The sequence below is a fragment of the Salvelinus alpinus genome, chromosome 10, assembly GCF_045679555.1.
Source record: "Salvelinus alpinus chromosome 10, SLU_Salpinus.1, whole genome shotgun sequence".
Classification (NCBI taxonomy): Eukaryota; Metazoa; Chordata; class Actinopteri; order Salmoniformes; family Salmonidae; genus Salvelinus; species Salvelinus alpinus.
The window spans coordinates 19,150,650-19,172,942 of NC_092095.1; the positions used below are offsets into that span (position 1 = coordinate 19,150,650).

Consider the following 22,293-nt stretch of genomic DNA (forward strand, 5'->3'; position numbering starts at 1 on the left):
CACAGTACAATGTAACTCAGACTTAAAGATCAGAGTAATAAAAGCCCACTTCAATAGAGACCTGTTCTGTGTTCTCAGGCACTTCAATAGAGACCTGTTCTGTGTTCTCAGTCACTTCAATAGAGGCCTGTTCTGTGTTTTTAGTCACTTCAATAGAGACCTGTTCTGTGTTCTCAGTCACTTCAATAGAGACCTGTTCTGTGTTCTCAGGCACTTCAATAGAGACTTGTTCTGTGTTCTCAGGCACTTCAATAGAGACCTGTTCTGTGTTCTCAGGCACTTCAATAGAGACTTGTTCTGTGTTCTCAGGCACTTCAATAGAGACCTGTTCTGTGTTCTCAGGCACTTCAATAGAGACCTGTTCTGTGTTCTCAGGCACTTCAATAGAGACCTGTTCTGTGTTCTCAGGCACTTCAATAGAGACCTGTTCTGTGTTCTCAGGCACTTCAATAGAGACCTGTTCTGTGTTCTCAGGCACTTCAATAGAGACCTGTTCTGTGTTCTCAGGCACTTCAATAGAGACCTGTTCTGTGTTCTCAGGCACTTCAATAGAGACCTGTTCTGTGTTCTCAGTCACTTCAATAGAGACCTGTTCTGTGTTTTCAGTCACTTCAATAGAGACCTGTTCTGTGTTCTCAGGCACTTCAATAGAGACCTGTTCTGTGTTTTCAGTCACTTCAATAGAGACCTGTTCTGTGTTCTCAGGCACTTCAATAGAGACCTGTTCTGTGTTTTCAGTCACTTCAATAGAGACCTGTTCTGTGTTCTCAGGCACTTCAATAGAGACCTGTTCTGTGTTTTCAGAGAATCTGTTCTGTGTGTCAGAGAATCTGATTGGGCACTAGGGGGAAGGGAACTCACCTTGACCAATGAGACAGTGGCGTCAGGGTTGGTGACCCTACAGGGGAAGACCAGAGGCTGGCTCTCCTTCATATACACAACGTCTGGACTGTTATTCTGCTCCTCCACAAATGGCCGCTGTCTGTCTGAAACCACAACACCGAGGTTAGGGATAGGAACACACGAGCATGGACACACACAGACACACATGTCACAGACACACACAGACATATGTCACAGAAACACACACACACCATCATGTGTGCATACTCATGTACGCATGCACGTACGCATGCAAGCGTACCCTCATAATCACATATTGTATAGATGGCTATTCAGCAGAAAACAATCAACAATAAGCACACAAACACACACACAAACACTCACCCATACTAAATACCATTCAGAAAACAGAGATCTGGAGTCAACAATAAACACACACAGATTGTTTAGAGGTAATCAAAATGCCTGTGTTTCTTCCAGATACATTGTGATTCTTTCCCTGTGCTCTAATATCCCTGTGCCATTGAAAGATGTGGGCGGGTGGAGCTCACCTCATTGTTTGTCAGCTACTGTACTGTGCTATTCAAGGAAAGCATAATCTCTGAACATTTTAACAAAAGTACCCCAAGGACTAGTGGCCTGGACCGCAGGGCTTCCTCCTGCTGCTTTGATTTCATATAAAGGAGCTGGTGAGGGGGTAAGAGGGGCCGGAGGGTGAGCAGAGTGGGGTAAGAGGGGCCGGAGGGTGAGCAGAGTGGGGTAAGAGGGGCCGGAGGGTGAGCAGAGTGGGGCAGGAGGGGCCGGAGGGTGAGCAGAGTGGGGCAGGAGGGGCAGGAGGGTGAGAGCAGAGTGGGGCAGGAGGGGCCGGAGGGTGAGCAGAGTGGGGCAGGAGGGGCAGGAGGGTGAGAGCAGAGTGGGGCAGGAGGGGCCGGAGGGTGAGCAGAGTGGGGCAGGAGGGGCCGGAGGGTGAGCAGAGTGGGGCAGGAGGGGCCGGAGGGTGAGCAGAGTGGGGCAGGAGGGGCCGGAGGGTGAGCAGAGTGGGGCAGGAGGGGCCGGAGGGTGAGCAGAGTGGGGCAGGAGGGGCAGGAGGGTGAGAGCAGAGTGGGGCAGGAGGGGCCGGAGGGTGAGCAGAGTGGGGCAGGAGGGGCCGGAGGGTGAGCAGAGTGGGGTAAGAGGGGCCGGAGGGTGAGCAGAGTGGGGCAGGAGGGGCCGGAGGGTGAGCAGAGTGGGGCAGGAGGGGCCGGAGGGTGAGCAGAGTGGGGCAGGAGGGGCCGGAGGGTGAGCAGAGTGGGGCAGGAGGGGCCGGAGGGTGAGCAGAGTGGGGCAGGAGGGGCAGGAGGGTGAGAGCAGAGTGGGGCAGGAGGGGCCGGAGGGTGAGCAGAGTGGGGCAGGAGGGGCAGGAGGGTGAGAGCAGAGTGGGGCAGGAGGGTGAGAGCAGAATGGGGCAGGAGGGGCAGGAGGGTGAGAGCAGAGTGGGGCAGGAGGGGCAGGAGGGGCAGGAGGGGCAGGAGGGTGAGAGAAGAGTGGGGCAGGAGGTTGAGAGCAGAATGGGGCAGGAGGGTGAGAGAAGAGTGGGGCAGGAGCAGAGAGGGCGATGGTGTTGGACGCCTAATGGGAGTGGTGGCTGGAGCGATTGATGGGCCCCAGGGGTCCTGTTGGCCAAACAGTAGCCCTACCCTGTGACCTGGGCTCCTCTCACTCCTTTGGCCCCTGGCCCAGCTCCATGCTCAGCCAGCTGCCCCAGTGGCACAACTCAGGACAGGGAAGGGCAGAGAGGGGCAGACAGGGCTCTCACTGTGCCTCCTTTGCCCCTGGATGGTCCTGAATCCTGCCTGGCCTTCATCCTCTTTCACTTCCCTTACCCTCCCACCTTCTAGTCCCGCCACCTTATACAGACCCCCCCCCCCCCCCCCCACCTCCCCTGCCATAGACCTCCAGCCTCCCTTCCACCTCTACCAGCCCCCTGCGGCTCTTCTCCCGTCCCCCAGCACAGGATGCTGTGAGCAGGGCTGAAGGGAACAGATAAGCCTGGTGCCCTGGGAAACTCTGCCCAAACCTAATCCTTTCAGCAGCTGGGCTATTCCTGGCCCCTAGGTAGCACGTAAATGAAAGTAAAAAGGTTTTATATATAGACCTGGTAGAGGGAGAGGGAGGCTAAGAAAAGAGACTGGCTAGGGGGGAGAAACTGTTGCAGAGTCATTACGAAGGATGTGTTGTTGGGACAAACAGTGTTTAGATATAATTGTCTCTCTGACATTGGTCTGTATTTAGCACCCACTACATCCTGTTTAACCTGAACCTATAAACAACGAGACAGCGCGAGAAAGAGACTGACTGACCACTCCATTACAGAGAGAGGGGGGGGGGGAGAGACTGACTGACCACTCCATTACAGAGAGAGGGGGGGGGGGGGAGACTGACTGACCACTCCATTACAGAGAGAGGGGGGGGGGACTGACTGACCACTCCATTACAGAGAGAGGGGGGGGGGGGGGGAGAGACTGACTGACCACTCCATTACAGAGAGAGGGGGGGGCGACTGACTGACCACTCCATTACAGAGAGAGGGGGGGGGGGGGGAGAGACTGACTGACCACTCCATTACAGAGAGAGGGGGGAGAGACTGACTGACCACTCCATTACAGAGAGAGGGGGGAGAGACTGACTGACCACTCCATTACAGAGAGAGGGGGGGGACTGACTGACCACTCCATTACAGAGAGAGAGGGGGGGAGACTGACTGACCACTCCATTAGAGAAAGAGGGGGGGGGGACTGACTGACCACTCCATTAGAGAAAGAGGGGGGGGAGAGACTGACTGACCACTCCATTAGAGAGAGGGGGAGACTGACTGACCACTCCATTAGAGAGAGAGGAGGGGGGAGACTGACTGACCACTCCATTAGAGAGAGAGGAGGGGGGAGACTGACTGACCACTCCATTAGAGAGAGAGGAGGGGGGAGACTGACTGACCACTCCATTAGAGAAAGAGGGGGGAGACTGACTGACGACTCCATTAGAGAGAGAGGAGGGGGGAGACTGTCTGACCATTCCATTAGAGAAAGAGGGGGGAGACTGACTGACCACTCCATTAGAGAGAGAGGAGGGAGAGACTGACTGACCACTCAATTAGAGAGAGAGGAGGGGGAGACTGACTGACCACTCCATTAGAGAAAGAGGGGGAGACTGACTGACCACTCCATTAGAGAGAGGAGGGAGAGACTGACTGACCACTCCATTAGAGAGAGAGGAGGGGGGAGACTGACTACCCACTCCATTAGAGAGAGAGGAGGGGGGAGACTGACTGACCACTCCATTAGAGAGAGAGGAGGGGGAGACTGACTGACTGACCACTCCATATTAGAGAGAGAGGGGGGGGAGACTGACTGACCACTCCATTAGAGAGAGAGGAGGGGGGAGACTGACTGACCACTCCATTAGAGAGAGAGGAGGGGGGAGACTGACTGACCACTCCATTAGAGAAAGAGGAGGGGGGAGACTGACTGACCACTCCATTAGAGAAAGGGGGGGGGACTGACTGACCACTCCATTAGAGAGAGGAGGGGGGAGACTGACTGACCACTCCATTAGAGAGAGAGGAGGGGGGAGACTGACTGACCACTCCATTAGAGAAAGAGGGGGGAGACTGACTGACCACTCCATTAGAGAGAGAGGAGGGGGGAGACTGACTGACCACTCCATTAGAGAGAGAGGAGGGGGGAGACTGACTGACCACTCCATTAGAGAAAGAGGGGGGGGACTGACTGACCACTCCATTAGAGAGAGAGGAGGGGGGAGACTGACTGACCACTCCATTAGAGAGAGAGGAGGGGGGAGACTGACTGACCACTCCATTAGAGAAAGAGGGGGGAGACTGACTGACCACTCCATTAGAGAGAGAGGAGGGGGGAGACTGACTGACCACTCCATTAGAGAGAGAGGGGAGACTGACTGACCACTCCATTAGAGAAAGAGGGGGGGGGGGGACTGACTGACCACTCCATTAGAGAAAGAGGGGGGGGGACTGACTGACTGACCACTCCATTAGAGAAAGAGGGGGGGGGACTGACTGACCACTCCATTAGAGAGAGAGGAGGGGGAGACTGACTGACCACTCCATTAGAGAGAGAGGAGGGGGGAGACTGACTGACCACTCCATTAGAGAAAGAGGGGGGGGGACTGACTGACCACTCCATTAGAGAGAGAGGAGGGGGGAGACTGACTGACCACTCCATTAGAGAGAGAGGGGGGAGGGAGGGGGGAGACCGACTGACCACTCCATTAGAGAAAGAGGGGGGGGGACTGACTGACCACTCCATTAGAGAGAGAGGGGGGAGTAAAAAACACTTCAATGAGCGACTCCTGGAGTGAGTTGGTAGTTGTTAGATGCAACCTGACGCGTCTTACCTGTGACATAGACATAGACAGCTCTCTGCCTGAGCTTCCGATGGCTGTACCGACACCGGAACGATCCTGTGTGCTGGGCCTGGGCCGAGCTAAGCGTCAGTTGGCTGCAGTAATGCTGGCTCTGCCTACCACAGCGAGAATCTTCCAATCGCACTCTCTCCTGATCTCTGGCCACACCTCCAGGGAATGCCCACGACAGCTCCCACCGACCCCTGATTGGTCAAAAGTAAAATGGCATAAAACATTCCATCTCTCTCATCGCACCTCAACTTCTGAAAAGCTGACCATAAAATGGTCCATATAAAACAGGGGTGTTAAAGATACAGTCCGTGGGCTTGATCCGGCCCGTGAGCCCATTCAAACCGGCCTGCGAGGTGATTTAAGTAAATAAAATAAAAATAAAATTGAAATCTAATTGTTTTATCTCAATCGACATTGAAATGACTGAAACGACATTGAAACTGTGTAGAAATGATAAAGGAGCTTAATTTACACTCTGTCCAGCTCACTAACAGTCATCTCAACGAATGCTAGACAGTCAGGGAGCACAATCTTTTGCAAAGAAATATAACCAATTTTGAGTGCGGTTCCTCGGTGAAGACAGAATGCGGCCCATGGGGCAAAATTAGATTGACGCCCCTGATATAAAAACTAATCTGGACAGAATCAGTGGCACCTTAATTGGGGAGGATGGACTCGTGGTAATAACTGGAGCGGAATCTGTGGAATGGTATCAAATACATGGAAACAATGTGTTTGATGCCACTCCATTCTCTCCGTTACGGACATTATTATGAGCCGTCCTCCTGCTGAGCCATCCTCAGCAACCTCCTGTGCTACCCCCTCCCCCATCACATCTGACCTGTAACCTTTGACTCCAGAGAGACTCACCTGCAGTGGATTGTCAGAGTCTGGTTGGCCTCCAGGACCAGCTGTCGACTCTTCACATCCAGAATAGGAACACTGAACTTCCCCTTAGGCACACTCTCCACCTTACCTACAGGGAGAGAGAAGAGAGATGTCTTATAGGCTGCAGGCCAGGCTGGCCCCCATACAGGGAGAGAGAAGAGAGATGTCTTATAGGCTGCAGGCCAGGCTGGCCCCCATACAGGGAGAGAGAAGAGAGATGTCTTATAGGCTGCAGGCCAGGCTGGCCCCCATACAGGGAGAGAGAAGAGAGATGTCTTATAGGCTGCAGGCCAGGCTGGCCCCCATACAGGGAGAGAGAAGAGAGATGTCTTATAGGCTGCAGGCCAGGCTGGCCCCCATACAGGGGGAGAGAACAGAAGAAAGAACTTAGGCTGAAGCCTAGCTCTCCCTTACAAGGCTGGTCCCCATATGCAGTGGTGGAAAAAGTACCCAATTGTCATACATAAGTAAAAGATTCCTTAATAGAAAATGACTCAAGTAAAAGTGAAAGTCAACCAGAAAAATACTACTTGAGTAACAGTCTAAAAGTATTTGGTTTTAAATATACTTACGTATCAAAAGTCAATGTAATTGCAAAAATATACTTAAGTATCAAAAGTAAAAGTATAAATCACTTCACATTCCTTTTAATAAGCAAATACAGATGGCAGAATTTCCTTTTGTATTTTTTTTATTTACGGAGAGCCAGGGTCACACTCCAACACGCAGACATAATTTACAAATGAAGCATTTGTGTTTAGTGAGCCCTCCAGATCAGAGGCAGTAGGGATGACCAGGGATGTTCTCCCGATAAGTGTGTGAATTAGACCATTTTCCTGTCCTGTTAAGTATTCAAAATGTAACGAGTACTTTTGGGTGTCAGGGAAAATGTATGGGGTAAAAAAGTAGATTATTTTCTTTAGGAATGTAGTGAATTAAAAGTAAAAGTAGTCAAAAATATAAATAGTAAAGTAAAGTACAGATACCCCCCCAAAATACTTAAGTAGTACTTAAAAGTATTTTTACTTAAGTACTTTACACCACTGCCCATATGTTGCTCAACAACCAGTAACTGATGTTATTGTGGGAGGAGATGACAATGACTGATATCTGAATCAACTGTGCACAACGGTCAAAACTCCTTGAAAAAACAACTGAGGATGAGATTCTTATAAGAGGAGTGTGCTGCATTCCAACACGACTGACCACCACAGTGCTGATGACAGCACCCAACTGAATACAACATAATGGGCACAACAAAACCACCACCAGTAGCACCATTGACCAACACCCCTGATCACTGTTACATTGCTGCCCACAGCTCTGGTCCAGGGCGTTAGGGAATGAATGTGAACTAAAGCCCTGGACCAGAGCTATGCTGACGTCAAAACCTACTCCAATAAACACTGTAGAACAATGCAGTAATTGACCACAACACCGGGTGTTGACAGATCAACTGACAGTGTCATCACAGACACTCCCATGCAGCAATACCACTGACCCTCGTCACCTCCTCGTTCCCATGGCAGTAAGACCACTTGAGGACCACAGTGGAAATGCGTGAGCACTAAGCAGTGTCACTGTTGTTTATCAAATAAAATCAACACTCCACTTCATGGTAGCCGAGGTTAATTAATGAGAGATTAAGGGTGCTGTCCATCCACCCTTCCTTCCTCTCAGCCCAAAGGGAAACTTCATTCACACAGACACGTCCTTGAATCAGCCCCAAAAAACTAGTTCACACTGCATCCTATTGGAACAAACACAAACCTAGTTCACACTGCATCCTATTGGACCAAACACAAATCTAGTTCACATTGCATCCTATTGGAACAAACACAAACCTAGTTCACACTGCATCATATTGGACCAAACACAAATCTAGTTCACACTGCATCCTATTGGACCAAACACAAACCTAGTTCACACTGCATCCTATTGGAACAAACACAAACCTAGTTCACACTGCATCCTATTGGAACAAACACAAACCTAGTTCACATTGCATCCTATTGGAACAAACACAAATCTAGTTCACATTGCATCCTATTGGAACAAACACAAACCTAGTTCACATTGCATCCTACTGGAACAAACACAAACTTAGTTCACATTGCATCCTATTGGAACAAACACAAACCTAGTTCACATTGCATCCTATTGGAACAAACACAAACCTAGTTCACACTGCATCCTATTGGACCAAACACAAATCTAGTTCACACTGCATCCTATTGGACCAAACACAAACCTAGTTCACATTGCATCCTATTGGAACAAACACAAACCTAGTTCACATTGCATCCTATTGGAACAAACACAAACCTAGTTCACATTGCATCCTATTGGAACAAACACAAACCTAGTTCACACTGCATCCTATTGGACCAAACACAAACCTAGTTCACATTGCATCCTATTGGACCAAACACAAATCTAGTTCACACTGCATCCTATTGGACCAAACACAAACCTAGTTCACATTGCATCCTATTGGACCAAACACAAACCTAGTTCACATTGCATCCTATTGGAACAAACACAAACCTAGTTCACACTGCATCCTATTGGACCAAACACAAATCTAGTTCACATTGCATCCTATTGGAACAAACACAAACCTAGTTCACATTGCATCCTATTGGAACAAACACAAACCTAGTTCACACTGCATCCTATTGGAACAAACACAAACCTAGTTCACATTGCATCCTATTGGAACAAACACAAACCTAGTTCACATTGCATCCTACTGGAACAAACACAAACTTAGTTCACATTGCATCCTATTGGAACAAACACAAATCTAGTTCACATTGCATCCTATTGGAACAAACACAAACCTAGTTCACATTGCATCCTATTGGACCAAACACAAACCTAGTTCACATTGCATCCTACTGGAACAAACACAAACCTAGTTCACACTGCATCCTATTGGACCAAACACAAACCTAGTTCACATTGCATCCTATTGGACCAAACACAAACCTAGTTCACATTGCATCCTACTGGAACAAACACAAACTTAGTTCACATTGCATCCTATTGGAACAAACACAAACTTAGTTCACACTGCATCCTATTGGAACAAACACAAATCTAGTTCACACTGCATCCTATTGGACCAAACACAAATCTAGTTCACACTCAGTGGCAGTCAGTGCCATTTCAGATGAGGGAGGACAAAAAATGTTTTATGAGCATGGCCTTATTTCTATTACAGCATGTTGGATAACTGTCATTCATATTCCGTTCACCCAGTTCAATGTAACATCGATCGGTTTAGGCTACTACATGATACTCTAATTTCCCTATACCCATCATGAGGTTGATACAACCTAGCCTATTAATGAAGGTTTACAACGTAGGTGCACGTGGACAGACAGTGACATTCAATAATGCCTTGCACACTCATGCCTGAATCTAGCTGATCTAGGGTGTAATCATTAGTCCAACAGTTACAAACGAGAGTTTCTATTGTAGAAATTCAGGTATGACTATCCCAGTTTGGATCTGTTTAAGAAAAGTTTTTCACTAGAATCGGCAAAATGAATACACAACTGGATCACGCGTAAACACAGTTCCCAGTTTCATAGCAGCCACGTTGTGTTCCTTCTCGCATCTACGTTATGCGCTCTCCTTTCACCTCTTCCCTTCGCTTGTGGACTTCAATGCACAACACATCAGCTGTATGTGACCAGGCGAAAAAAACATTCCAAGTCAAACCTCTACACACAGCCTACATGGTTGTCACCATATTAGCTAAAGTAACATCATAGTCAGCATAGCTAATAGAACTAATATGTTAGTAAACCCGCTAATCATGCAGTAACATTACAGTGTACAGTCAGTAAGCAGTTACATCGTAGGGCCCGGTGGCAATAAATTTGTAAAACCAAAAGCTTACCTTGACTTTGAAGAGTTCCAGTGTTGTGTTGGATAGTCATAGCCCGCTAGCTAACATAACATCCCTCTGTTTGAGCAGGGTGTATCAGTAGGCTAAACTAGCTAGCTGCATTTGCTATCTAAGTAAGTACTGCTTCTCCTTCATTTAGGAAGACATTTATTTGTTCAAAACTGTTCAGCTATTTTCTTTCTCTCTCTTTGAGTCAGCTACTCACTACATTTTATGCACTACAGTGCTAGCTGCAGCTTATGCTTTCAGTACTAGATTAATTATCTGATCCTTTGATTGGGTGGACAACATGTCAGTTCATGCTGCAAGAGCTCTGATACGTTGGAGGACGTCCTCCAGAAGTTGTCATAATTACTGTGTAAGTCTATGGAAGGGGGTGAGAACCATGAGCCTCCTAAGTTTTGTATTGAAGTCAATGTACCCAGAGGAGGAAGGAAGCTAGCTGTCCTCTGGCTACACCATTGTGCTACCCTACAGAGTGCTGTTGAGTCTACTATAGACCTTCTTTGCAAAATAGTGTGTTTTAATCAATTATTTGGTGACGTGATTACATTTAGTATAGTTTTATCTAAAAATTACATTTTTTTAAGTTACTGAGGAGGATGTTCTTCCCCTTCCTCCTCTGAGGAGCCTCCACTGTTCACACTGCATCCTATTGGAACAAACACAAATCTAGTTCACACTGATCTAGCGTGGTTTGTAATCAGAACTCGTCATAGTACAGCAAGACTGCGTGTGACATCCTAGGTTCTCCTGCTTTTGGTAAAGCCTTTTTTTAGGTCCTCCACATCATAACCAGCATGTCAAGCATTCTCACTTTACCAAAATGAAACTTCACTTCAGTGTGCCAGTATGGTATCCTCTCTGTACTATCTTCCTGATCATACACATCACTATACTGAATACTGACCTATCATTTTATCCCATCTGTGAACCCCCCCCCCCCCCATTACTAATATTCATGGTTACCAGTGGACGTCCCCTTCAGCAGCTCTAGTTTTACTTACTCTGGTAGTTTCCTCTGTTTCCCCTCTGAGTCACACACACACACACACACACACACACACACACACACACACACACACACACACACACACACACACACACACACACACACACACACACACACACACACACACACACACACACACACACACAGGGAGAGTCCTGCAGCAGAGTCTATATGTCGGTGTAAATAGTTTAAAGGAGGAAGGGAAGTCAAGTCTCTCTCAGCACGGGCCCAAGGGGCATTTCAACAGGCTGTAAAGTGGCCAGAACTCGCCTTCCCATGTTACTCAATACAGCTGGAGCTTTCATTCAACAAACCCTAGTGCCATTTCATACAAGTGGAGGATCAGTTGGAGTTCAAGGACATGTCTGTTTAGAACCCCATAATGTGGCTGCAGGACAGGTGTAAGTTACAGAGCTGGATGTAGCCTAAGATTACAAAAGGAGAATGTTGTAATAATTTCCCCTCAAGTTTTCCCTCCAGTGTTGTGCATGCTATTCTATTCATGTAAAACACAAAATTATTTTACAAATCATGGCGACATTTGCATTTCATTGGAGGGACATAATAATGTTTGGCCTTCTATATCCTGTTTCCATGGTACAATGCATTCTTTTCAGATCCTTATCAGACACGCACATCATAACACAGTAGTAAGACATAGAGACAGTTTGGCAAATGACACTGGTGTTTTCTCCACTGGTATAAATGTGAAATATTTTTGATTGAATTGCAGTTTTGTGTATGTTTTGCCTAAACCAATACAGGGTCATATTTTTCTGTGTAATAAATGTAGGGCTATTGAATATGAAAAAAGTAAGGATTGTTCCTCAACTTGTTTCATTGGTCTACAGCAAAAGTGCAATGATAGTAAACGACCAAATGAATAAAATGTTCATTGATTTTGCTGACAATGCTTAACAATTAATTAAATGAATTAAGTAATTAATTACTCCAGATGTATTATCTAACCCATTAAAAAAGCTTGCATTAAAACTAATACAACTAATTTTGCAAATAAAAGACTGTATGTAGAGGACAATTGTGACATTATATCAGGTTTGACATGACAAAAACACTCGTTCCATTTAGTGAAAAGTTGTTGACCAATAACCATAGGTCCTGCGCTACCCTAATACTTTACGCACACAGGAGCCAGTTCACCCCGGTTTCCTCCCCGTGCGTCTGTTTAAGTCATAAACGCTGATTAGCGCCATTTCCTGCGCTCTAGAAAGTTTCCTAGTGCTGGTCATGACCCCTCACTCATTTATATTAGAACTTCCCTTTCACAAACTCATCAGCGTCAGGAAGTAACGCCCTATGTGTGCCGATTCAACCGGGGCCAAAGCGCGCACAGAGAAGCGGATACCAAGCCTGGCCACAGAGGTCCCCGTTATCCAAACAACTATCCCACAGGACAGGGCTTATCTACTAACAACACTTAGCTGTAAAAGAACCGCACTTCATCAACCACCCCTGCCACACAACCACACTGGTTTCTCAATGGGCCGATAAACAAGACAGTAGACGGGAAAGCGTCAAAGAGCCTGGTCCTGTGGCCCCATATGTTCAAAGCGCGGGATGTTGGCTAATCTGTCTGCCAAGTGCCAAGCGTTCGAAGAATGTTCCCCTGACGCCAATACTATCTTTTTACCGTGGCAGCACGCACGTTCCTCCTGATTATGTGGGAATCCATTTTACATGGCCTTGCACAATAGGACTACTACTAAAAGATGGCAAGGTGGCAATGTACGCGCATCAACATCCTCGTGCGTCAAGCATTCAGGCAATAATTACGCATGATGCCTAATGTGTCCTGAACAAATTGACGAATAACTATTCATAATTGTACTTTTAAAAAACACATTCAATCATATAATTAAGGAATACTTTATGTGATTTGTCCATAAGCGACAGAATGGGTGAGGGTGCGCTCTACAGGCATCCATGAAGGGGCTAGTTGCATCAATCAGTGAACTCTCTACTCACCCTTTGCGAGCGCACTGCCAGCCAATCCACATAGAACCACGAAGATATAGCCAATCATGTTGTCCGTCTTCCCCGTCGCACTGAAGAAGGGGTATGTGAGAAGAAAAGTGTAACAGAGAGTTTAGTCCTTGTTCGCCAGAGAATCGAATTCTGACGAGTAGGACAGGTTTCCTGAGGAGGAGAGCAGAGCAGAGCCGTGGGAGAACACGCTACAGGACACCACACATCAACTCCAGTAAAACGTTTTCCCATTGTGCTCTTGGGGACCGGTTTTATACAGTTCCCATAGCGACCGGATAACTGGCCTTCCAGTGACGTCCATCGACACACCCATGGCGCGTGAAATCAGAGTCCCACGCCCGTACCCATTCTCACAGTCACTCTGGACTAATTAAAACAATGAAGACAATGTACTTATACGGAGACCCTGTTTGACCCACAAACACCAGACCATCACACGATTTACCCCAAAACATTGAGTAAGCAAAAGCATACCCAAGCAATTACGTGCGTAAATCTCAGTGCCTTCGGTGGGTCCTGGAAAGGTGGCAAGTAGACAATGGGGTAATATGCAAACAGTGAGACTTGCTTGAGACAATTACCAGCTTTGATCGGACCAGTAATAGCCTTTATAACAAACATCACCAGAGCCTTCCTATCTCCACCACCTGGGTTCCTTACCTATGACATTGGTGGGTGTATGCAGTGGTGGAGAAAGTACCCAAATGTTATACTTGCGTAAAAGTAAAGACACCTTAACAGAAAATGACTGAAGTAATAGTGAAAGTCACCCAGTAAAATACTACTTGAGTAAAAGTCTAAAAACATTTGGTTTTAAATGTACTGAAGTATCAAAATGTATATGTAAATGCTAAATTATACTTAAGTATCAAAAGTATAAATAATTTCAAATTCCTCTTATTAAGCAAACCAGATGGAACCATTTAATTTTTTATTTATGTATGGATAGCCAGTGGCACACTCCAACACTCAGACATCATTTACAAACGAAACATGTTTTTTTAGTGAGTCCACCAGATCAGAGGCAATAGGGATGACCAGGGACAATCTCTTGACAAGTGTGTGAATTGTACCATTTTCCTTTCCTGCTAAGCATTCAAAATGTACTTTTGAGTGTCAGGGAAAATGTATGAAGTAAGAAGTACATTATTTTCTTTAGGAATGTAGTGAAGTAAAATTAAAAGTTGTCAAAAATATTAATAGTAAAGTACAGAAACCCCCAAAACTGACTTAAGTATTACTTTAAAGTATTTTTACTAAAGTACTTTACACCACTGGGTGTATGCCCATTAGGACTACCTTACCTAGAGTCAGGCACGTACATTTCATTCACTTATTGATGGAAACAGCATGACACTGGGGTGGTGAGTGCTCTAAGCTATGAGTCATATCAGTATTGCATATTAGTATAACTCTGACACTGTGTGGTATGCAAACTGCATTGTAACGATGATTGTAGACCACAGGAGGTTGGTGTCACTTTAATTGGGGAGGACGTGATCTTGGTAATGGCTGGAGCGGAATTAGTGGAATGGTATCAAATACATCAAACATATGGTTTCCATGGTTTCCATGTGTTTGATGCCATTCCATTGACTCCGTTGCAGCCATTATTAAGAGTCGTCATTCCCTCAGCAGCCTCCACTACTGTAAACAAAGGAATGTAGTGACTGCAGTCCATTACAATACAAGTATTAGTGAAGTACAGTACATTCACCCTCCATTTGACCTTTATAAATAGGATATCTATAATGTCTAATTTTAAGGACCCAAAAGTTCTCTCTCTTGATTTAACCGATTGGATTAAATGGATGGAAATATAATGATTGGAAAGGACAAATCATTGGCTTGAATGGGGGACTCCCTTTCTATTTAATCCAGTCCGATAGGCAAAATCCAGATAAATAACTTCTGAAAAACTGGCCCATGTGTATAGACAATATATAGACAATATATAGACAATATATAGACAATATATAGACAATAGTGCCACCTAGAGAGAGACTCATTGAATGACATATGATGATTTGAGCTTCACAACATAGTACATCAGGGGTGTCAAACTTCCACGGAGGGCAGAGTGTCTGCGGGTTTTAGTTTTTTCCTTTCAGTTACGACCAAGACAATCAGATCTGGGGAGTTCCTTACTAATTAGTGACCTTAATTCATCAAGTACAAGGGTGGAGCGAAAACCTGCTGACAAACGACCCTCCATGGAATGAGTTTGACACGTGTACTACAGTAAAATAATTGTGTAAGTATACCATACAAAGACATGTACTATACAGAGACATGTACTATACAAAGACATACTATACAAAGACATGTACTATACAAAGACATGTACTATACAGAGACATGTACTATACAAAGACATGTACTATACAAAGACATGTACTATACAGAGACATGTACCATACAAAGACATACTATACAAAGACATGTACTATACAGAGACATGTACTATACAAAGACATGTACTATACAAAGACATACTATACAAAGACATGTACTATACAAAGACATGTACTATACAGAGACATGTACTATACAAAGACATGTACTATACAAAGACATGTACTATACAGAGACATGTACCATACAAATACATACTATACAAAGACATGTACTATACAGAGACATGTACTATACAAAGACATGTACTATACAGAGACATGTACTATACAAATACATGTACTATACAGAGACATGTAGTATACAAAGACATGTACTATACAGAGACATGTACTATACAAAGAAATATACAAAGAAATACTATTCAAAGACATACTATACAGAGACATGTACTATACAAAAACATGTACTATACAAAGACATACTATACAAAGACATGTACTATACAGAGACATGTACTATACAAAGACATGTACTATACAAAGACATGTACTATACAGAGACATGTACTATACAGAGACACGTACTATAGAAAGACATGTACTATACAAAGACATGTACTATACAAATACATACACTACCGGTCAAAAGTTTGGACACACCTACTCATTCAAGGGTTTTTCTCTATTTTTTTTTTATTATTTTCTACATTGTAGAATAATAGTGAAGACATCAAAACTATATAATAACACATATGGAATCATGTAGTAACCAAAAAAGTGTTCAACAAATCTAAAAGTATTTTATATTTGAGATTCTTCAAATAGCCACCCTTTGCCTTGATGACAGCTTTGCACACTCTTGGCATTCTCTCAACCAGCTTCATGAGGTAGTCACCTGGAATACATTTAAATTAACATGTGTGCCTTATTAAAAGTTAATTTGTGGAATTTCTTTCCTTCTTAATGTGTTTGAGCCAATCAGTTGTGTTGTGACAAGGTAGGGGATATACAGACGATAGCCCTATTTGGTAAAAGACCAAGTCCATATTATGGCAAGAACCACTCAAATAAACAAAGAGAAACGACACTCCATCATTACTTTAAGACACGAATGTCACTCGATACGGAACATTTCAAGAACTTTGAACATTTCTTCAAGTGCAGTCGCAAAAACCATCAAGCGCTATGATGAAACTGGCTCTCATGAGGACCGCCACAGGAAAGGAAGACCCAGAGTTACCTCTGCTGCAGAGGATAAGTTCATTAGAGTTACCAGCCTCAGAAATTGCAGGCCAAATAAATGCTTCACAAAGTTCAAGTAACAGACATCTCAACATCAACTGTTCAGAGGAGACTGCGTGAATCAGGCCTTCATGGTCGAATTGCTGCAAAGAAACCACTACTAAAGGACACCAATAAGAAGAAGAGGCTTGTTTGCGCCAAGAAATGCGAGCAATGGACATTAGACCAGTGGAAATCTGTCCTCTGGTCTGGAGTTCAAATTACATTTTTTTGGTTCCAACCGCGGTGTCTTTGTGAGACACAGTGTAGGTGAACGGATGATCTCCGCATGTGTTTTTTCCCACCGTAAAGCATGGAGGAGGAGGTGTTATGGTGTGATGGTGCTTTGCTGGTGACACTGTCTGTGATTTATTTAGAATTCAAGGCACACTTAACCAGCATGGCTACCACAGCATTCTGCAGCGATACACCATCCCAACTGGTTTGGGCTTAGTGGGACTTTCATTTGTTTTTCAACAGAACAATGACCCAACACACCTCCAGGCTGTGTAAGGGCTATTTTACCAACAAGGAGAGTGATGGAGTGTTGCATCAGATGACCTGGCCTCCACAATCCTTCAACCTCAACCAAATTGAGATGGTTTGGGATGTGTCGGACCGAAAAGCAACCAACAAGTGCTCAGCATATGTGGGAACTACGCCAGGACTGTTGGAAAATCATTCCAGGTGAAGCTGGTTGAGAAAATGCCAAGAGTGGGAAAAGCTGTCATCAAGGCAAAGGGTGGCTATTTGAAGAATCTCAAATATAAAATACACTGCTAAAAAAAATAAAGGGAACACTTAAACAACACAATGTAACTCCAAGTCAATCACAATCCAAGTCAATCACAAAGGCGGAGGTAGCGGTCCTGCTGCTGGGTTGTTGCCCTCCTACGGCCTCCTCCACGTCTCCTGATGTACTGGCCTGTCTCCAGGTAGCGCCTCCATGCTCTGGACACTACGCTGACAGACACAGCAAACCTTCTTGCCACAGCTCGCATTGATGTGCCATCCTGGATGAGCTGCACTACCTGAGCCACTTGTGTGGGTTGTAGACTCCGTCTCATGCTACCACTAGAGTGAAAGCACCGCCAGCATTCAAAAGTGACCAAAACATCAGCCAGGAAGCATAGGAACTGAGAAGTGGTCTGTGGTCACCACCTGCAGAACCACTCCTTTATTGGGGGTGTCTTGCTAATTGCCTATAATTTCCATCTTTTGTCTATTCCATTTGCACAACAGCATGTGACATTTATTGTCAATCAGTGTTGCTTCCTAAGTGGACAGTTTGATTTCACAGAAGTGTGATTGACTTGGAGTTACATTGTGTTGTTTAAGTGTTCCCTTAATTTTTTTGAGCAGTGTATATTTAGATTTGTTTAACACTTTTTTGGTTACTACATGATTCCATGTGTTATTTCATAGCTTTGATGTCTTCACTATTATTCTACAATGTAGAAAATTGTAAAAAAAAAAAAAAAAAACCTTGAATGAGTAGATGTTCTAAAACTTTTGACCGGTAGTGTATACTATACAAATACATATACTATACAAAGACATATACTATACAAAGACATGTACTATGTATAGTATACACTACTGGTCAAAAGTTTTAGAACATCTACTCATTCAAGGGTTTTTCTTTATTTTAACTATTTTCCACATATACTATACAAAGACATCTACTATACAAAAACAAATAAGCAAAAATAGGTTAGAAGACATAACACAAGGCAAGAAAACAAAACCTACAGGCACAAATATTACACACAAATGGAACATAGCATAGAAGCATTCTGTTTCATATAGATTTAACTCCTTCAATAATCTAAATACAAATTAATAACTGGATTGTTTTTGAGATGAACATCTTAAAATGTGGTATAAAAATCTTTGAAATGGAAGAGGTGATTAAGGTGTAATGTCATACAACGACCACTGTGGGGAGCTGGTCTCTTCGACAGAGGGGCAGCATTGAGTTGTACCATCATGACTAAACGATTAAACACATTTTGACAAAGGAGTGGTTGAGGGTAGCTGAAGGATGGGATTAAAAACAAACAAAAGATAACTATTGTAAAATAGATTGTGTCCGTAAAATGTATATAGTATGTATAAGCTGGAAGTAAAAGCCTAAGTGTTGTCCATTAGTTTACTCCAATTAGGGGAGGGGTGGTAGGGTTAGGGGAAAAGAATAAAGGAGGAAATGGCCACCACCCAACCTCGCTGCTTTCTCTTCCCCAACTCCGTCTTGTCTAGACATTCTGTGGATCCACGTATCAACGTACATCCACCGAATCTGTTGTCTTTCATCTGAACTATCTGTTGCGATCGGGAGCGCTTGCTTCAAACCTATTGTGTTATGTCAATGTACAATGATCACGGCCCTACATATCATCACAGGCCAATTGCGTCATTGATGTATAGTTCAAATGTAAGGAAAGAACTTGTACATATGAAGACAAACCTGGAAGGATGAAATATGAAACGTAATTATTTGCTTAATTGATCAATCCTGATATCAAACTGATTGATATTGTAGATTGAATAACTGATCGATTTATTTGCCTTATCATTCTCATGATTATGATGGTTATGACCCTAAATGAATAAATCATGCTTCATATTAAGTTCCTATTGAACTGAATTATCTCATTATGTTAATAATGAGAATGATTGTTATGATTTGACTTTTGTGATTAGGAATTTGATTGGATACATGTTATTCTGTTTCCTTTGTTATGCAGCACAGACAAACTACCCAGTAAATATTCCACCTTGTGGTTAAAGGAATTCCTGCCTCAGCCTCCTCCATTCCTCTGTCACCTGACCCGTGACCACCTGTTTACCTTCACTACTGTTGTCACGCCCTGATCTGTTTCACCTGTCCTTGGGATTGTCTCCACCCCCTCCAGGTGTCGCTTATTTTCCCCGGTGTATTTATCCCTGTGTTTCCTGTCTCTCTGTGCCAGTTCGTCTTGTATGTTAGTCAAGTCAACCAGCGTGTTTTTCCCGTACTCCTTTCGCTATTCTGTTTTTGATAATCTTCCCGGTTTTGACCTCTGCCTGACTCTGGACTTCTTTCCTGCCTGCCTGATCATCCTGCCTGCCCTTCAGTACCTTTTGGACTCTGAACTGGTTATGACCCTTTTGCCTGTCCACGACCATTCTCTTGCCTTAACCTATTGGATTAATAAATATGGTAAGACTCCAACCATCTGCTTCCTGTGTCTGCATCTGGGTCTCACCTTGTGTCATGATAATTGTCAGTCAGCCTACCTGTCCAGCTACCCACACAGATTCCAATAATCTTGTCAACATCTTACTTTCAAAGTCTTAATTAGCAGTCATCATCGTGAATCAAGTCGACAATCTACTGGCAAATCCTTTTTAAATAATGAAGAGAAATTATAAAACGTATCGGTGCTCATCGGCCATCAGACAAAGATTACACAAGTTGGAAATCGCAAATTCAACAATGAGTGGTTTGGAAGGAATCAGTGCCTAACTGCAAGCATTGCAAAGCAACCAGTAGCCTGCTATTCAGTGGAGTGGCTGTGTTTTTTTTTTTACGGAGTTCCCACCATAAATCCAGAGAATGACAGATTTTGCTAGAGTCTGATGATAAAATTTGCCCACAAAGGACCGCTGCGCCACCTTCATATTTAAGTGAGCACATCACAAGCCAAGGTGAGTCCAACAATGTCTGGTATGCTGCTGCATAAGTAATGTAATATGGCAGGGAGATATGTATGCTGCAGCTAAAAGTAATACTAAGTATGTTGTGTAGTAAGCTGTTAGTAGACCATGTGACTCAGACCAAAATATTCAGGGTATTTTTACCTCTTAATTTCTCCTAACGTTACTGTTCTGACATGGTGGTGGTGCTGCACATGTAGCCCATAACCTGTTTTTGAGAAATGTCATCTATTACTGTAAGAGGTTTCATTGTCTGCTTATATACCCCCTTTTATCCTACGGTTCTGACTTGGCGTACAGGAAAAATACTGTAAGAAACCCATGTTCTGCATTCTGTTGCTGTACATTTCTAAAGTGCTGAACACATGTTTTTATATATTTTTATTTAACCAGGTAGGCCAGTTGAGAACAAGTTCTCATTTACAACTGCGACCTGGCCAAGATAAAGCTAAGCAGTGCGACACAGAGTTACACATGGAATAAATAAACATACAGTCAATAACACAATAGAAAAAATCAATATACAGTGTGTGCAAATGAGGTAAGGCAATAAATAGGCAGTGGTGGCGAAGTAATTGCCATTAAACACTGGAGTGATAAATGTGCAGAAGATGAATGTGCAAGTAGAGATACTGGGGTGCAAAGGAGCAAAAAAATGTATAACAATATGGGGATGAGGTAGTTGGATGGGCTATTTACAGATGGGCTATGTACAGGTGCAATGATCTGTGAGCTGCTCTGACAGCTTATGCTTAAAGTTGGTGAGGGAGATATGAGTCTCCAGCTTCAGTGATTTATTTATTTTTTTGGAACTCGTTTTAGTCACTGGCAGCAGAACTGTAAGGAAAGGCGGCTAAAGGAGAAATTGGCTTTGGGGGTGACCAGTGAAATATACCTGCTGGAGCGTGTGCTACGGGTGGGTGCTACTATGGTGACCAGTGAGCAGAGATGAGGTGTGGCTTTACCTAGCAAAGACTTGTAGATGACCTGGAGCCAGTGGGTTTGGCGACGAATATGAAGCGAGGGCCAGCCAACGAGAGCATACAGATCGCAGTGGTGGGTAGTATATGGGGCTTTGGTGACAAAACGGATGGCACTGTGATAGACTGCATCCAATTTGCTGAGTAGAGTGTTGGAGGCTATTTTGTAAATGACATTGCCGAAGTCAAGGATTGGTAGGATAGTCAGTTTTACGAGGGTATGTTTGGCAGCATGAGTGAAGGATGCTTTGTTGCAAAAATAGAACTGTTTGGCCATAATGACCATCGTTATGTTTGGAGGAAAAAGGGGAACGCTTGAAAGCTGAAGAACACCATCCCAACCGGGGTGGCAGCATCATGTTGTGGGGGTGCTTTGCTGTAGGAGGGACTGGTGCACTTCACAAAATAGATGGCATCATGAAGCAGGAAATTGTGTGGATATATTGAAGCAACGTCTCAAGACATCAGTCAGGAAGTTAAAGCTTGGTCACAAATGGGTCTTCCAAATGGACAATGACCCCAAGCATACTTCCAAAGTAGTGGCACAATGGCTTAAGGACAACAACGTCAAGGTATTGGAGTGGCCATCACAAAGCCCTGACCTCAATCCTATAGAACATGTGTGGGCAGAACTGAAAAAGCATGTGCGAGCAAGGAGGCCTACAAACCTAACTCAGTTACACCCGCTCTGTCAGGAGGAATGGGACAAAATTCACCCAACTTATTGTGGGAAGCTTGCGGAAGGCTACCTGAAACGTTTGACCCAAGTTGAACAATTTAAAGGCAATGCTACCAAATACTAATTGAGTGTATGTAAACTTCTGACCCACTGGGAATGTGATGAAAGAAATAAAAGCTGAAATAAATCATTCTCTCTAA

General features: G+C 44.3%; 1 protein-coding gene across 3 annotated transcripts in view; it reads right to left on the minus strand.

Annotated features, from left to right (window-relative positions):
• The window catches only part of LOC139531648 (vascular endothelial growth factor receptor 1-like), a 63,542-nt gene extending 50,231 nt beyond the window's left edge, over nucleotides 1-13,311 (minus strand). For 2 of the 3 annotated variants that reach the window (XM_071328298.1, XM_071328300.1), the window contains exons 1-4: nucleotides 13,077-13,311; nucleotides 6,142-6,247; nucleotides 5,251-5,462; nucleotides 862-986 (exon numbers count right to left, since the gene is read on the minus strand). In XM_071328298.1, coding sequence (XP_071184399.1) covers nucleotides 862-986; nucleotides 5,251-5,462; nucleotides 6,142-6,247; nucleotides 13,077-13,134 — 501 coding nt within the window. In that variant the 5' untranslated portion in view covers nucleotides 13,135-13,311. Of the gene's footprint in view, nucleotides 1-861; nucleotides 987-5,250; nucleotides 5,463-6,141; nucleotides 6,248-13,076 lie in introns of those variants that run through there. The other variant, XM_071328299.1, reaches the window with a different exon arrangement.
• Nucleotides 13,312-22,293: the final 8,982 nt, after the last annotated feature.